The sequence below is a fragment of the Python bivittatus genome, unplaced genomic scaffold, assembly GCF_059951505.1.
Source record: "Python bivittatus isolate LINGU-HERP-01145 unplaced genomic scaffold, Pbiv_v1 ctg000020_np1212, whole genome shotgun sequence".
NCBI classification, from domain to species: Eukaryota; Metazoa; Chordata; class Lepidosauria; order Squamata; family Pythonidae; genus Python; species Python bivittatus.
Window position 1 is genome coordinate 113,151,321 of NW_028277030.1, and position 17,197 is coordinate 113,168,517.

Below are 17,197 nucleotides of genomic sequence, written 5' to 3' on the forward strand. Positions count from 1 at the left end.
TCTAGAAATATAAAAATAAATAAAATGCACACGATGCATCCCTCATCAAACAGCATTTTTTGTACGTTTTAGTTTCCTATTAGACATATAACATACCTTTCCTCTTAAATAGCTAGTCAGTTGTAAAATACTTGGGCAATATGGGAGTTGTTCTCAAATTCATGTAGCGCTATTTGGAATGCATTAATAGCATAAAATCTTTGAAGAATTATGCTGCCATCTACAGCAGAAACTGCCTCAACTTGATCCATTTGGGAAAAGCAGCAAATGATTCATCCCAATAGGTGACCTAGAACTTAAACCCCCAGAGATTTGCATGACCCCCACCTTACCAGCTTTTAAAAGAATATTAAAAACATGGCACTTCTCCCAGGCCGTGGGTTAGGGTGATTTGGGGGGCCATGTCTGCTGACAGGGGAGAGAGTTGGTTGATGTTGCCTCCAAATGATGCTATCTTTGGAGTTTTATTTTTGATGTTATTGCTTGTATATGTTAAGCTGCCCAGCTGAGTGGCTGGAGTTTGCATCCTAGAAATGTGATTACAAATAAATAAATAAGCAAGCAGGCTAGCTACCGAAGAACCAATGAATTGCTCTAATAAATTATATAAATGTATTATTCATACATTTCATTTATTCAAATGATTGTACCTAAAATAAGGTTACCTTTACAGACAATATTCAACAAGCCAAGACCAACCAAAAAAAGAAGGCAGATTGCTAAGCAACAGAATATTAGGAGTTTTGGATAATTATTCTATTTGTCTCACTGAAGAAGAGAAGAAGAATGGAGAAAAGAACATGGCATTATTTTACAGTAAATAGTTCTAATTCCCTCACATGTTGGTCATTTTGAAAAATACTGAGTATTGCAAACATTGGTGTGATCTAGCCAAATTTAAATGCTCTTATATCCTACAGATTTCAGAGAAAGAAAAAAAGGATAGGCTTACTTTTTTTCTCTGACAATTGGGAGTCTATAGGAGTGTAATTTGATCATGCTTTTCTCTTATAAATTACTAGGCACAGATGTATATATACTATAACATTAGCATTCGAGCAGCATATATTCCTCATGTGAAAATGAAGACTGTTACTAGCATCATGCTTACCCATTCGTAAAACAAGAACAGCAGGACCAGCGAGCTCAGCAAAAGCAGCAAACCATTCACTTTCATCCTTCTTTTAAAGGTGAGAAAGATCTAAAAGTTTATCTTGATTTACTTCCAGGTAAGCCAAAAGTCATGATAAGAGAACATTTAAGAAACATGATAATATTTCTTAAATATATACGAAAGAATTGACATACTTCTGCCAAATTAACAAGCTGAAAACAAGCACTGGCAATTTCTATTAACATCAAAAAAGGACACATGTAAAGATTTGCACTAAATCCAATTTTTGACGCGGTGGCGCAGCGGCTTAATGACGCCAAAAGTTGCCGGCCAGAAATGGCTGACGCTTCGGCGGTTCGAGTCCAGCCTTCGCGTTAAACAGGGTGAGCTCCTGTTTCCTCCCCAGTTCCTGTCAACCCAACAGTTCGAAAACTTACGTGAGTAGATAAATGGGTACTCACTGCGGTGGGAGGAAAAATGCTGGCGGCGCCTTGCAAAAAGGAGTTGGGAGCAGTTGCTGGTAAGCGCGAAAAACCGCGCGCGCCCAAAAAATGGCGTGAAGCAACGGAAACTCCGCCTCCTGCGCTCGCCAGCTGGGCTCTGCCCTAGGAAGGAGGCTCTGGCAAACCACTTCCGAAAAACAGTTGCCTTGAAAACTGCAAGGACTCGTCCAAGCAGTCACTGCAGGGTCAGCAATGACTGAGCGCAGACAAAAAAAAAAAAAAAATGGTAGACTTATTTTAAACGTAGCTACACACATTCCTGTGAGCTCTGCCTTATTTTATTTGCCAGAAATCCTTTTGTACATTCACTTTTCACAAACACACAAACTGATGCAAGGAATACAATGGCATGCATATGCCTTTGTATGATCTGGCAGTGCTTTCTTGTGATTTACATAATACAAAAAGATGTATGTTCATTTTCAGAATGTAATGAAAAAAATCCAGGATCCATGAATATCTAGTTTTGCAATCAAAAGTTCAGAAGGCCTTTACCTTCAAGAGCTTAGCACGTAAAGTACTTCTTGGAAACCAGGGAGTTATACCACTCTCTCATATGTATTTCAACATGAAGAGATTTCATAAACCACAATTCTACCAAAGCCAAAAAAAAATGGCAAATAGGATTAACAGTATAACACATTCAAAAAATGAATTTCTCATACTGCCTATTGTGCTAAAGACAATGCCCTCCTATAGGAAGGGCAGTTTTGAACATTTCAAATATATTTACAATAAAAACACAAAACACATATTTAATTTACATCAAACTGTTCAGTGTACACATTCTATACAAGAATTCCAAGGGTCGATTAGTTACTGGCACTCATTTTGACAGATTTTGATAAAATAGGTTCTAATTTATCACTTACAGCATAGTATATTTTATGAAAGTGCACAGCTTCCAAATAAGAAATGGAAGATTCCTGGGAATCTTATCACTGAAACTTGAAACAAATGTTGAAAATTACCATTTCAAAGTTAAAATGTTGTGTTCATTAAGCGTACACAAATCCTTACTTCATCCAGGAGTAGTTATACAATTATCACTGCTACCATGCAGCCCAATTTTTAGGCTTACAGTTCTTGTGATTCTCCATTAGGTTGCTTCTATTTGACAAAGCTGCCAATTGTGAGTCTAGTGTTTTTCCATTTTAAATTTTTGATTCTGACTGGCTTTTTGATGCGGCTGTATTTTGTTCATCTTCAGTAGGACTGTCAATGGGTATCTGTTAAGAGAAATAAAAGGCAATTCAGAACATCCCATGAGCAATTTTAGAAAATGGATTTAGTGAGAAGCTAGCATGGAATACAGTGGTACCTCGGGATACGAACGCCTCTACTAACGAACTTTTCGGGTTACGACCAGCTCCGGCCACAAAAATTTACCTCGATGTGCAAACTCTGCCTCAGGGTACGGTCATTTTTCCGCCCTAACACGTGGTCCGTGGCCATTTTTCCGCCCCTGACACGTGGTCTGCGGCCATTTTTCCGCCCGACATGTGGTCCGCGGCCATTCTGCCCCTGACACGTGGTCCGCGGCCATTTTTCCACCCCTGACACGTCCACGGCCATTTTCCCGCCGCACCGCGTGGCGCCCGGCCGTTTTCCCGCTGCGCCGCGCCCGGCCGTTTTCGCGCCGCGCGGCGCAGCACCTGGCCGTTTTCCCGCCCCTGACGCGTGGTCCGTGGATGGCAGAACGGATTAACAGTAATTATATTGAACCTTATGGGAAAATTTGCTTCGGGGTGCGACCAAATTCGGAGGGCAGAACGGATTAACCGGATTTACATTGAGCCCTATGGGGAAATTTGCATCGGGTTACGACCAACTCGGGATACGCCCAGAGTCACGGAACGGATTAAGTTCGTATCCCGAGGTACCACTGTATTATCAGGGCAAAAAAAGGGAGGGGTTCCCTGGATTCCAATGAAACATGCAAAAGAGTGGAAATATATACTCTATGACTTGTCCAAATCCATTCCTAAAATGAAGTGAACCAGCATTAATGCTAGTAAAAAGTTCAACTGGTGGGAATGTGTATTAAACACAAATGTGTCATATTTTCATGTATATTGAGAATTCTCTAATTCATGTCTTACAGTTCATTTAAATATTAAGATATTGGACCATAATGTTCATATTCTTTTGATAGACAAATGAACATTTACCTTCCATAAAGGTATCATATTAAATTTGAAACAATAATACTTGCAACAGTTTTGTGGGCAGTATGTGTAATAACATGAGAAAAGAATGTCATAGTTCGCTATTATGTCATTTCCATAAGTAGGGTAATCCATGCATTAGACTAAATCACCTGCTAATTATTAGCTTTTGGGACTGTGTACCCCAATATAAATAATTATGGGGGGATCTTGTTTATGGGACATAACTCACTAATAATTATACATATAACTGCAGGTTAAATGTGCACATAGACACGGAAGAGTAGGTAATAACATCATGAAATATTACAGTGCTGCTGATGTCATTTTAAAATGTGCAACATGACATCTACTGAATTTCCAGGAAGGAATGGTATGCTTGTTAGGTTCCAACTCAGATGGTGAGAGTGCTTTCTATAGAGAACTATTATCCTGCACTCTTTCAACTTCTCGGTGGTACCTCTTCCTCACATGTTGCAGACAGATTTGAAAGAAAACTTGGATAAATTGGAAGATTCTTCAGAGACAGCAAATAACACATTGGGTTCTGAGACTTCTAACAAAAAATGTACAAAAGATGCAAACTTCACAAAAAATATTTACTCAAATTTGGTCAAAAGAACTGATGTCATAATGGTACTGAGTTCAATGGTCTTATAATCACAACAGTAAATTTAAAGATTAAAATTACTTACAGATTTAATGTCCACAGTTACAATCCCTGAATTTACAATGTGCCTTCGCAAATCAGATTTAATTAAAGCTGAAAGAAAAAATAGCATTAAATATCAATTCGAACACATTTACAGTAGTGAATATTTTAAAGGTTGGCTTTGTTAATTGTGCTACAAAGACAACAGATTAATATGAACTGTCCTCTGCAAGATATCTGATACTTGCTTCATTGCAATGTTTTTCAGATATTCCCGAATGGAAGAATAGTTATATGAACTAAATACTGAAACACATTACTCAAAAATGCAAATCTAGATCAGGGAGAGGATATTTTGGTGATGGGTAGAGTGATTAAAACTCTCAACACAACATGGGGACAGAACAGCAGCCTTTCTGATGCAATAAAAGTAGAACTGATACATATAAGAAATATTCAAACTGACTGAACAAATAATTGAAAGCATTCTATGGAACATTTATTATGCTAAGAACTATCTCTATTCCAGCATCTTCACAACTTTCCATTTAAGTAAACTCCTACTATACACATAGGTAAGCTCTGACCTATGAGTTGAATACTACCCCCTTCTCCAGATACCTCCACAGTTTAATCCTCCTGGAGTCTGAGTTAAAGCTCAATTATTGCTAACTACAAGGAAGAAAATAATTTAAAGGCAAATAGTAGAGCAAGTCACTTTGTCCTTATTCAACATAATTTAATTTATTCTTTCCATGAAAGTTCTATTTTTTATTTATTTATTTAGTTATTTATTTATTTAGGTAATTTCGAGTCAGTGTTGACTCCTGGTGACTAATTATGTAATATCATGATCAAAGCTTGTTGAAGTTAAGCAGCAATATGTTTTTTATATTCTAGTTATACTATTAATTGGAATAAGTTCTAATTTCTTGTCTTTGGGATTTACTATATCTATAAATTACTGTAGGAGATTAAGATTTACTATTTCTACAGATTCTATAAATATCTGGGTTTAGATGTTTCTTGAAATGTATCACAATATCTTGAATTAAATATATCAAAATGTATAGATATAATACCAGTTGATACAAGTTGATGATTAAAAGGGCCATTAAGTATTTGGGGCAAGATTAATATTACTAAAATGTTTTGTGTGTGTGTGCGTGCCTTCAAGTCAGTGTTGACTCCTGGAGATTGCCTGGGCAAGTCCCTGCAGTTTTCATGTCAAGATTTTCAGAAGTGGTTTGCCCTTGCCTCCTTCCTAGGGCTGAGAGAGAGGGACTTGCCCAAAGTCACCCAGCTGGCTTTGTGCCTAAGGCAGGGCTAGAACTCACAGTCTCTCGGTTTCTAGCCTGGTGCCTTAGCCACTACACCAAGCTGGCTCTCTCAAAATGACTTACATGTATATCTTAAGAGGGATCCTAACATTGATTTCAATTAGATATTATGCATAGATAAGTTATAAAGGAAAATCTTATGACTGGTCACCCAGGTTTTAGATTTAGATTTTTTTTAAATTCCGCCTTTATCATTTTTTTAGAAATAATTCAAGGCAGTGAACATACCTAATACTCCCTCTTCCTCCTATTTTCCCCACAACAACCACCTTGCCAGGTGAATTGGGCTGAGAGAGCGTGACTGGCCCAAAGTCACCCAGCTGGCAGGACTAGAATTCAGTTTCCTGGTTTCTAGCCTGGTGCCTTAACCATCAGACCAAACTTGCTGTTTGATTAAATAAGAAACTAATTTAAGTTAAATAAAAATAAAATGGCCTACACTAGAATTTGCCTTAATACTCAAGACATATATCTTACCATCTTCTATGACTTGGATATGTAAGCAGAATCGGGCTTTAGATCACATGCTAATCAACTTTTCAGTTTAGGCTTTAATCCAGGTTAAAATGTTCACACATGCAGTGGGGCAAAAAAGTATTTAGTCAGCCACCAATTGTGCAAGTTCTCCCACTTAAAAAGATGAGAGAGGCCTGTAATTTTCATCATAGGTATATCTCAACTATGAGAGACAAAATGGGGAAAAAAATACAGAAAATCACATTGTCTGATTTTTAAAGAATTTATTTGCAAATCATGGTGGAAAATAAGTATTTGGTCAATATCAAAAGTTCATCTCAATACTTTGTTATATATCCTTTGTTGGCAATGACAGAGATCAAACGTTTTCGGTAAGTCTTCACAAGGTTTTCACACACTGTTGCTGGTATTTTGGCCCATTCCTCTATGCAGATCTCCTCTAGAGCAGTGATGTTTTGGGGCTGTCGCTGGGCAACACGGACTTTCAACTCCCTCCAAAGGTTTTCCATGAGATTGAGATCTGGAGACTGGCTAGGCCACTCCAGGACCTTGAAATGCTTCTTACGAAGCCACTCCTTCGTTGCCCGGGCGGTGTGTTTGGGATCATTGTCATGCTGAAAGACCCAGCCACGTTTCATCTTCAATGCCCTTGCTGATGGAAGGAGGTTTTCACTCAAAATCTCACGATACATGGCCCCATTCATTCTTTCCTTTACACGGATCAGTCATCCTGGTCCCTTTGCAGAAAAACAGCCCCAAAGCATGATGTTTCCACCCCCATGCTTCACAGTAGGTATGGTGTTCTTTGGATGCAACTCAGCATTCTCTCTCCTCCAAACATGACGAGTTGAGTTTTGACCAAAACATTCTACTTTGGTTTCATCTGACCATATGACATTCTCCCAATCCTCTTCTGGATCATCCAAATGCTCTCTAGCAAACTTCAGACGGGCCCAAACATGTACTGGCTTAAGCAGGGGGACACATCTGGCACTGCAGGATTTGAGTCCCTGACAGCATAGTGTGTTACTGATGGTAGCCTTTGTTACTTTGGTCCCAGCTCTCTGCAGGTCATTCACTAGGTCCCCCCATGTGGTTCTGGGATTTTTGCTCACCATTCTTGTGATCATTTTGACCCCACGGGGTGAGATCTTGCATGGAGCCCCAGATCAAGGGAGATTATCAGTGGTCTTGTATGTCTTCCATTTTCTAATTCTTGCTCCCACAGTTGATTTCTTCACACCAAGCTGCTTGCCTATTGCAGATTCAGTCTTCCCAGCCTGGTGCAGGTCTACAATTTTGTTTCTGGTGTCCTTCAACAGCTCTTTGGTCTTGGCCATAGTGGAGTTTGGAGTGTGACTGTTTGAGGTTGTGGACAGGTGTCTTTTATACTGATAACAGGGTCAAACAGGTGCCATTACTACAGGTAACAAGTGGAGGACAGAGGAGCCTCTTAAAGAAGTAGTTACAGGTCTGTGAGAGCCAGACATCTTGCTTGTTTGTAGGTGACCAAATACTTATTTTCCACCATGATTTGCAAATAAATTCTTTAAAAATCAGATAATGTGATTTTCTGGATTTTTTTTCTCATTTTGTCTCTCATAGTTGAGGTACACCTATGATGAAAATTACAGGCCTCTCTCATCTTTTTAAGTGGGAGAACTTGCACAATTGGTGGCTGAATAAATACTTTTTTGCCCCACTGTAGTAGGGAAGGTGGCTTTTCAAAGATATATAGAGACATTCGACAAGCAAAAAAGTAGGCAAAAGCCCACAACCTGTTTCACCACTCTTGTTTCTTGCTGTTAACATATTTAAATGTTTACATAATTTTTATGTGCTTTACTGTTATGATACATTGTGCTTTTATTCTTGCAAGACATGTATGTTTTTAATAAAAGGAATTTTACAGTTTCAAATAGATGACTTAAGCCTTTGGAACAGATCTCATATTATTCACTATTTTTCCATTAAGAACAAAAACATGGATATTAATGTGAGATAAAGGTAAGTGGTTACCTGTTAAAATGATACCTATAAACATCCACACAAAGAGGAAAATATTTCCAGCACGAGGACTGTAATCTGTTGCAAGCTTCCCTTGGATCAATGTAAAGATAATCCCAAATATCTGCAATTGTTTGTAAGAAGGAATTTCAGAATTTAACTCTGCCAGTTTTGCCCAAGTTCCCTGAACTCTGCCAGTTTTATTTTCTACCATGCCTCATAGGTGGGGTTTTGTTTACCCACCACTTTCAAAAAAGAACAGCATGTTCTCATCATATTGAAAGAGTACTGCTCACAGCCTGCAAATTTGTGCAATTGTGAAAAAAGAAAAAACACCCCACAATTACTCTACAATTCCAATGGAAAATAGCTTACTCAAGAAAAGTATTGCTCTGGATTCCAAGCATGGACAGAGATGTGAGAAAAAAATAACTAGAATAGACTGGAGTAGGCAAGATACCAGCGTCTCCACACATTATTTGTTCCACAGTTTCAGTGTAGATTCAGCAAAGGACAAATATTTTTTTAGATTATATTGATATAATTTTTACAACATATATGCTGTTTTCCAAATGTTTTCAACAGAGATGCTGCAAGCTTTAAGAAAGCTTTGTGTAATCACTGAACTATGATACTTTTAGATGCCTGAAAGTTCTTTCCTTAATTTTGCTACCCTATGATTTATCAATTATATTTTTACAAAACAGCATTACTGAAGAGATAGTTACCTGAGCTCAGAGATTAGTTTAATAAAACATTCCCCATTACCTGTGCTGAAGCATTTAGAAGCCCTGATGAGGTGCCTTCTGACTCTGGGTATGTAATTTCCACAGCAAATTCAAAACCAAGGGGCAGGTAACCTGTCATAAAGAAACTGACATAAAAAGTCAAAGTTCAAATTAGCAATAATTCCTACTATTAGCATCAAAAGCAATTGTTCTTCAGTATTTATTACCATGAGGACAACCTACAATGGTTTTTCTAGGCAGCTCCAATAATTTGAATATCCAGTTACAAAAATCCACCTTTGAAGGAAACATATATTCCACTAGAAAGTCTGCAGCCTGTTTAAACAATGTTATGTACCAAAAAATTTAACCTTCTTGAATTAGCATAGCAATATATTTTATTGCAAAAATCCTTACCCAAGTACTCCACCGGTCACAAATACAACTATAAGGCGTCCACAGTCCAAGGTGAATGTAAATACGACCATCCCAACAAAAGAGAGGATGTACACAACTAATGTAGTCTGTCTATAGAGGGGGAAAAAAAACAATCACTAATTATTTTTGTTATCATTTCATAACTCAGAGCTCAAACAAAAATGTACAATGCATTTTCAGTGACAATCTGTCATTGCCTTCTTTTGCCACCAAAGAGGTTACAGATAGTCCTCAGGTTATGATGGTAATTGGGACCAGAATTTCTGTTGCTGAGCGATGTGGTCGTAAAGCACAACATCGTATGACTGCATCACTTAGCGACAGCAATCCCAGCAGTCCCCATTGCAGCTGTTAAGTGAGGATCGTGGGTTGTTAAGCAAGCAATCTTCTCTCATCCTTTCCATTTCTCCTGTTATGTGCTCTTTGGCATAAAGATCCTGGCATTGATACAGCCAGATTCCACTTACAACTAAACCAAGAAATTTTGGTCCTCTGCCAAAAACAAAAAAATGAGCTATGGCTTCTAGCCAGCAGCTTCCCAAGAAATGGCTAATTAGCCATAATTCTCTCTCTCCAACACACACACAAACACTTTCAGCTAATGAACAAAAGATAGAATAATGCTCTGTATAATGTCTTCTGTAGGCAGTCTTTTGATCACTATTAACTACTCATCTTTCACATTAAAACTACAGTACAACAGATGACTTAAATAATTTGCTATTCCCATTCATACACTTACTTGTATGTCTTGGTATGATCCAGCCACAAGCCACAAATAATAGAGCCCACCATTCCAGCTACCACAAGTGTGAGGCCAATCCTACCTGCATTTATTTCTTCTCCCTTCATGTAATATAACAAAATTATATTATTATGCAGTGAATATGTAAGCTCACACTAATTCACTTTCTCAAAAAGTCAATCTATGAAATATTAGTAAAATGTATCAATCATTTTTGTAGCTGAATATCAAGCATAAGTAAATTCAAAGTATGGCAACAGTAAAAGAAATACAGCAATCTGAGGCACATATATGCATAGCTATAATTTTATTTTATAGCCCATTTTCATGTAGTGTAAATGGATATGTCTTCCAGCTATAAAAGAAATCCAAATAACATTAAACAAAGATTTTATTATCAAGTTTTTTATTAAGACAAAAATCTATAAAAAAGTAAACAGATGCAACCTAAGTCTACAGAACAGCAGTTTTAGATAGTATTCTCAAAGGTCTGAAGATGGAGTACCCAGTTTCATCCTTCTTTTTGTCTGAAGCAATAATGGAATAATAATCCATAATCAGACGTTGTATCAAGCTATTATTCTTATACTTAATGACAGTTCTCACACATCCTACATGCTTCAGTCCTGTAGAAGCAGGACATTGATTTTGGTTCAACAACAAATTCTATAGAAACTTACCTCATAATGAGCTAGTATCATTTGGTTTAGTAGAGTTGACACTGAATAAAAGGCTCCAGTCATAATTCCTACAATGAAATTATCAAAAGTATTGCCATGGGTACAGACATTAAATGAAGCCAAACTCACAAAACAAAGAACAAATATTCTGCCCCCAGAGGTAAGATTAGCCCGCTCACTCCTGGCCTTCTGGAGGGCTTTGAAGACCTAGCTCTGCCACTTGGCTTGGGGTGGGGAGGGAAGACATCAAACGTGGGGATGGCTAGTCCCTTAGAGGCCTGTTGTCTTCAGCCCCGAAATCCATTATTTTCTTGGACTTTCTCTTTTTGGTAATGTTTTGTATAAATTTTTATGTTTTATGTATTTATATATATTTATTGTTTTAAATGATTTGTGTGAGCCGCCCAGAATCCCCCACTGGGGGGAGATGGGTGGAGATAAATTTAATAAATAAATAAAAATAAATAAATAAATTACCCTTCAGAAGATCGAGTGACCTGAAAAAGAAATGAAAACTGGTACCTCAGTCTGACTCTGGACAGTAAGATCTTTTTGCCCAGCATGGGTTCATTTTCTGCTTGTCAACACACAGGCATAAACAGAAGCACTGCCCAGCACATTGAAAGGGAGACACCCAAAATGTCAATCAGCTCTGGGCAGGGCTATGAACAAGTGGAAGTGAAATATAAAGGATTTACAATGTATATTTAAAGAGAGACATTCTCCTAAAATTCAGTCTGGTGGTGGGCTCTCCTATCCATTCAACCCTTATAGAACTTCTGTTAAAGCACGCACCTTGTGTAAAATTCGCTTTTTATCACAGTTTGGGGGGGGGCACCATTTGGGCATTATGCCATTTCTATGACTGTGGATAGGAGAGAGATCATGACCTGTAAATATGGGAGCAGCGCTCCAAAAGAGGCCAGGATTGGGAGGCCTCAGAGCTAAAGTTCCATTCTTTCCTCCTCATCCACTGATGGCATGGAAGCCTACGATCAGCTCAATATTGCTGTCTAAACTGCCAACCTTGCTGTTTTCCAGCCACTTAGCTGGGAAAGATTAAGTAGTTAGGACAAACACTGACTATGTTTGGATCCAGACTCTAGGCTATACCAAAAGCTCATGTAAACTGTAACTTATAACATTGTGGCCAGTACTGTCTTACTTTCTGGAACACGTTAGAGCCCTACTTGTCTTATACACATACTCATTTACGGCAGTTAATATTGTTGTGCAAGGACACTACCTTTAGCATCTACATTCTATTCATAATTTTTGCCACAGGCTGAAATTCTATCACTGAAAAAAATAGGCTTCGATTGGCCTTATGGTTACATGACATTAGACTCAAGAGGTTGCCCCAATGCTTTTGTCATCTCCGGTCTCATGTTACCTACCAGCTCCTCAGTAAATCATTGGTTAAGGTTCTATGAATCACAGGGTGAAGAGAGGAGGCATGGAATGACTCTATTGATCTTGTCAGAAAGCCTACTACAGTATTCCAAATTCTGTAGAATAGTGACAGCACCACAGTCTCATATGAGAGGACTGTATAAGCACATAGCTCCATCACTGCACACCTATAGATCATTCTTATGGATCACTTGCTCCTTCACCTGCACAAAGCCAAAGGAGTGTGGGCAAATCTCATAATTTATGTTATATTCTAAGTTGCAAACAATGCTGTCTTAATAGGAATGGCACCATCACAACAGCCTATTGAAGTTTTTTAAAAATCCTACAAATCCTGCTCATAGATGAAGTAATTTTGCTACATGTATCTTTCAGTACCACAAACATTTCAGTAACTATGAATACACACATTATATTCAAAAATCCATTAGCTTGTTTTGGAACAGTTAAGAAAGACATTAGATACCAGAGAAATGAAAAAATCAACAATATTAATACAAGTTCAGAATGGAATGTACAGTAGTGTACATGCTTAAAAGAATAACAGCTGAAAAACAGAATTAGCTGCATGTATATGTTTAATCATGTTTCTATCATGGATATTGCTAATTTAAATTTTTATATGGGAATTTATAATAGTAATCATTACATATATCTTAGCAAATAAATCTCTATTAAAGTGCATGAAGGGAGTCAGGTTATAAAAACAATACAATATTTAGTACATGCATCATTAAGTAGTTGTTAAAATACTCACCATAGCTTATCAGCAAAAGAATAAAAGGAACATTTCTGAACAGATTGAGTATTGATTGTATATAGGAGTGATCTTTTGGAGATGGATCCAGGAGAACAACCTGAGACTGACTTGGAGGATATTTAGGTCTTTCCTTAAACACTAGGGAGAAAACAAAAACAAAGTAAATATGTAACATTTTCTCATGATGGGATGGTTTTACATGCACCTTCACACATAATACATCTTCATCAATATAATAAAAGAAGCATGTTCATATGTTCCCATAAAGGCACAGAGACTGGGATAACTAGAACTTCAGTCACTATGAAATCTGAAAGTCCACGTGTCAGGAGGAGAAGTAAGTATCATTGAACTAATCCCACCTTTTCACATGTAACAGGCAGAGATTGTTTATCCACAAAGATTCCCTTCCCGACCGAGAGGTTCCCAAACCTCTCTGTTGCACACAGTTATGCTCTTCATCTTGAAAATGACAAGAATGGCAACAAGGAGTGCTAATCTACTCCCCTCCTTGAAAGTACAACTTGCCCTTTTAAAACAACTTATTAAGACTTTATAGTAGAGTCAGAAGCTGCAGCATGCAACCTTCTCTGAAGAAATGTACTTACCAGAATTAAAAAGCCATTTATTTTTCCAATTCTGATTGTCAATTGCCCATGAATTCACACACCATAATTCTGCTAGTCATGATCTTTTTAGCATAATTCTGATAATTCTTTTTTACTTTTCCTTCCATTTGCTTTTTATTCCTCTTAACCTAAAACTCACACATCCCATTATACTCTTCCTTACTATCTTCTAGCAGTTATGCTACATTTTGTAGCTTCAGCTAGTTCTAGGAAGGAAAAACAAACCAAAAAATTATTTATAACAGTCCCCCACTGAGTGTGTTCCAAATTAAAACTAAAAGCAGTTAAAATTTCCCCAAAGCAACATTTAAAGTAATACTTTTTTTAAAGAATGGTTAACAGAATTAGGTAGGAATCTCAAAAATAAGCAGGCATCATTTTTGAGCAGACATTTTAAGGTAGCATTTTCCACAGTACATTGACATAATTCTTGTACTATTTTTTTTTTAAATTTAAGTAAGAGTGAAGCAATGTTTTACATACCAATTGCTGTTAATAAAAAGAGGAGTGTAGATACTGCTGCTGTGCCATAGAACATTATGCGGATATTATGTCCCATGAGATCCAGGTCATTATATGTGTTTGGAACTAAAACTGGAGGCAGTAAAAAGCCAATTGCTGTGCCTAGCTGTCAAAACAAAGAACTACATAAGAACAAAGCTAAAAACATAAGAAACCTATTAGACCAGGACAGGACCCATCTAGCCAACATTTTGTATAACAGAACAGCCAAAAATGCATTCAAATGCATAATCATGGACAGCAGGGCAATAGCCCTGAATCCCTGTTTCTCCCCAAGAGCTTCTATTTAAGTTCTGCCACCTAGATCTCTGGGGGTAGTATGCAACCATTAAGAGTTATAGATATGAATAGATCAACCCCTTCATCTGTGTAATTCCCTTTTAAAACAACATAATTTGTGCCCATCACATATCTGATGACAGTAAGTTTCATAGCCTAACTGTGCATTATATGATTACATATTTTGTTCATAATCTTTGTTTTTCAACAAATGACTCAAAGTTCTAACACTGAGAAAACTTCTCTGCCCACATTTTCAATCATACATGTTTTTATATACCTCTGTCATAACTTTCTCTCTCTGCCTTTACGAAAAAAAGTTTTAAATATTGTAGTACTAACAGAAAAATTGATATAGTACAGCAGCCAGACCACTGAACTATCCCTGAGACTGGTTTGCACATTTCAACATAAAAATTATCTATTCTACTCTTTGCTTCCTCATCTTTTAACCAATAACCAATTCTTGCAAGGTTGAATACTCTTAATACTTTCACGGCTGTTATGGTTACTCAGGAGCCTTTGGTAAAGGATTCCATGAAAGGTTTTTTGAAATCAAAACATATATTCTCTGTTGGATCATTTCTATCAACACGCTTCCTGATACCCTCAAAAACAGTGTTAATAATAACATCAACCTGAAAGTTCATAACACAAGTAAAGAAGAAAACTGAAAAGTATTGCTTTAGTCATCAAGATGTCACAGTTCTATTGTATTTAAATGACTTGGTTTTCCTGGATTAAAGTGCAGAGCTATATTTAGAATGCAAAAGTGTTACAGTATTTTTATATTTGTTTTCCTAACTACTAATTCTCTGAATGTTGAAAACATCAAAGCTTTGGTAGAAAATATTTTCTTTGAAATATGCTCATCTTTCTAGTTTATTGGTTTTGTAAATATTAGAGGGCTACAATTGAAGAATGAAAACTTTACATTTCAACATTCTTTCTCAAAGCAATTAAAAGAAACAAATGATTTAACTACAGTACACAAATATTAGATATATTTCTGCTTTTAGCTAAAAAAACATAGCACATATGGAAGCTTTCAAGATAATGATTTTTGCATGTCAGACCTTATTGTTACATGTTTCTAATATTATATAACTTAGAATAATTTTTCAAGACAATACTAGATTAAATGGCAAAGATTATGATGTCCCTGCTGACACCACAGCACCAGACAGAAGATAATTCTTGCAATCTATAATACAAGCCTAAATAGCAAGGATTTGAATTAAACATATGAAATCTAATTATTCAGTTGTAAATATCCTTGCCTATTCACAGATAACTGCTTCAGTCACCAATGCCAACAAGGATTTGAGTGATCAGTGCTCATCTATTAAGAATGGAAGCTAGACTTTTTTTTCTTAAACCCAAATGTTATTTCTGTTAATTGTTCTCACCAAAATTATCCATCAGCATCCCTACCTTATGCACCTCCCACTCAAACATTTTCTCCTCTTTATCTACTCACCTGATTGCCCAAAACAGCTACAGCACAAGCAGTGGACACTTCCCTGGGCCCGAACCAGACAGAAGCAATTCGGGAGGGCAACCCCAAAATGAAGACCTGGGCTACCGAACACACAATCTGAGCCAGCAGAGTGACCAGATAGAGGTTTTGCTGGACGCTGGCACATTTAATCCAGGCCCCCAAACAGTTTAGTCCTGATCCCAGCAAGGCAGTGAGGCGGAGGCCATGCGTGTCCAGCAACCAAGTGGCAGGAAATATGAGAGGAACGTATGACACCATATATGACATGGAGAGCCAGTCAATTTCAGAAGAGGAGACATTATAATAGCGAGTGAAGACACTGGTCGATATACTGTACTGGATCCACTGGAAGGCATTTACTAGCGAATAGCAGCTGAACACGGCCAGCACCACCAGCCTGCGTTTGGAGAGCCGAGGGGTCAGCTTCACCCCCGAGGCACAATCTGACAGCATCGCCTCTGCTTCAGGATACTTCTCGAGATCAGCAAAGGCAGCGGCGCTTCTTCCAACCTCCACATCGCTCTCGGTTACCAAAGGCACACAGCTGCTGCTGTCACCCAGCTCTTTGCCGGCCAGGTATCCATTGGGCTGGAGGGCAGGCACCGAGGCTTCCTCCCCAACCTCGCCGCTAGCCTTGCTGCCTTCGCCGGGCTCGGCCATCTCCGTTCCTTCCCCGCCCATTCTCGCTCCCCTGAACTGAGGCCTTCGCCCCGCCCAAGCCCACCTGCCGGTGGACCCCAGCCAGGAACCTCCCTGTCCACCACGCGCAGAACCGCTACCAGGAGGTCTTAGACGCGCCTCCCGCTTTCTTCCCGCCTTCCCACGCAGGTGCGCGCCCGGCCACTCCCAGCCTGCCTCCCCACGTGCTGGCCAAGCGCTCCCCACCCGGGCTCCGCTTATGGGATGCTTCGCCTGCTGCTCCTCCGCGCCCCCGCATTTAGCTCTCACTTCTCATTTCTGCCTCCACCCCACCCATGGCTGAGCTCCGACCTCGTTTCCCGCCTACGCCCCCCGCCGACCTCAGCCCCCCCGCCAACGGCCGCTGAAGACTCCAAATTCAAAAAGGAAAAAGCGGAACGGCCACAGGGCTTAAATAACGATCGCAAACTCCCACCGGCCGCCCGGACTTGTCTCCCCGTCGGCGAGTACTCGATGCCGGCTCCCGCATGCGCAATTAGCCTTCTCTTGATCGGCAGACGTTCCAAGACGAGGTTCTCAGCCAATGAGGGGACGCAGAGGGA

General features: G+C 38.7%; 1 protein-coding gene across 1 annotated transcript; it reads right to left on the reverse strand.

Moving 5' to 3' along the window:
- Window positions 1-622: 622 nt before the first annotated feature.
- FLVCR1 (FLVCR choline and heme transporter 1) lies at window positions 623-17,099 on the reverse strand. Its single transcript, XM_007425641.4, has 10 exons — window positions 15,936-17,099; window positions 14,138-14,282; window positions 13,023-13,163; window positions 10,853-10,920; window positions 10,170-10,273; window positions 9,407-9,517; window positions 9,030-9,135; window positions 8,274-8,385; window positions 4,481-4,548; window positions 623-2,846 (listed from the first exon to the last, which is right to left on the reverse strand). Exons 1-10 carry the CDS (start codon window positions 16,635-16,637, stop codon window positions 2,772-2,774), a joined length of 1,632 nt encoding a protein of 543 aa, XP_007425703.1. The 5' UTR covers window positions 16,638-17,099; the 3' UTR covers window positions 623-2,771.
- Window positions 17,100-17,197: the final 98 nt, after the last annotated feature.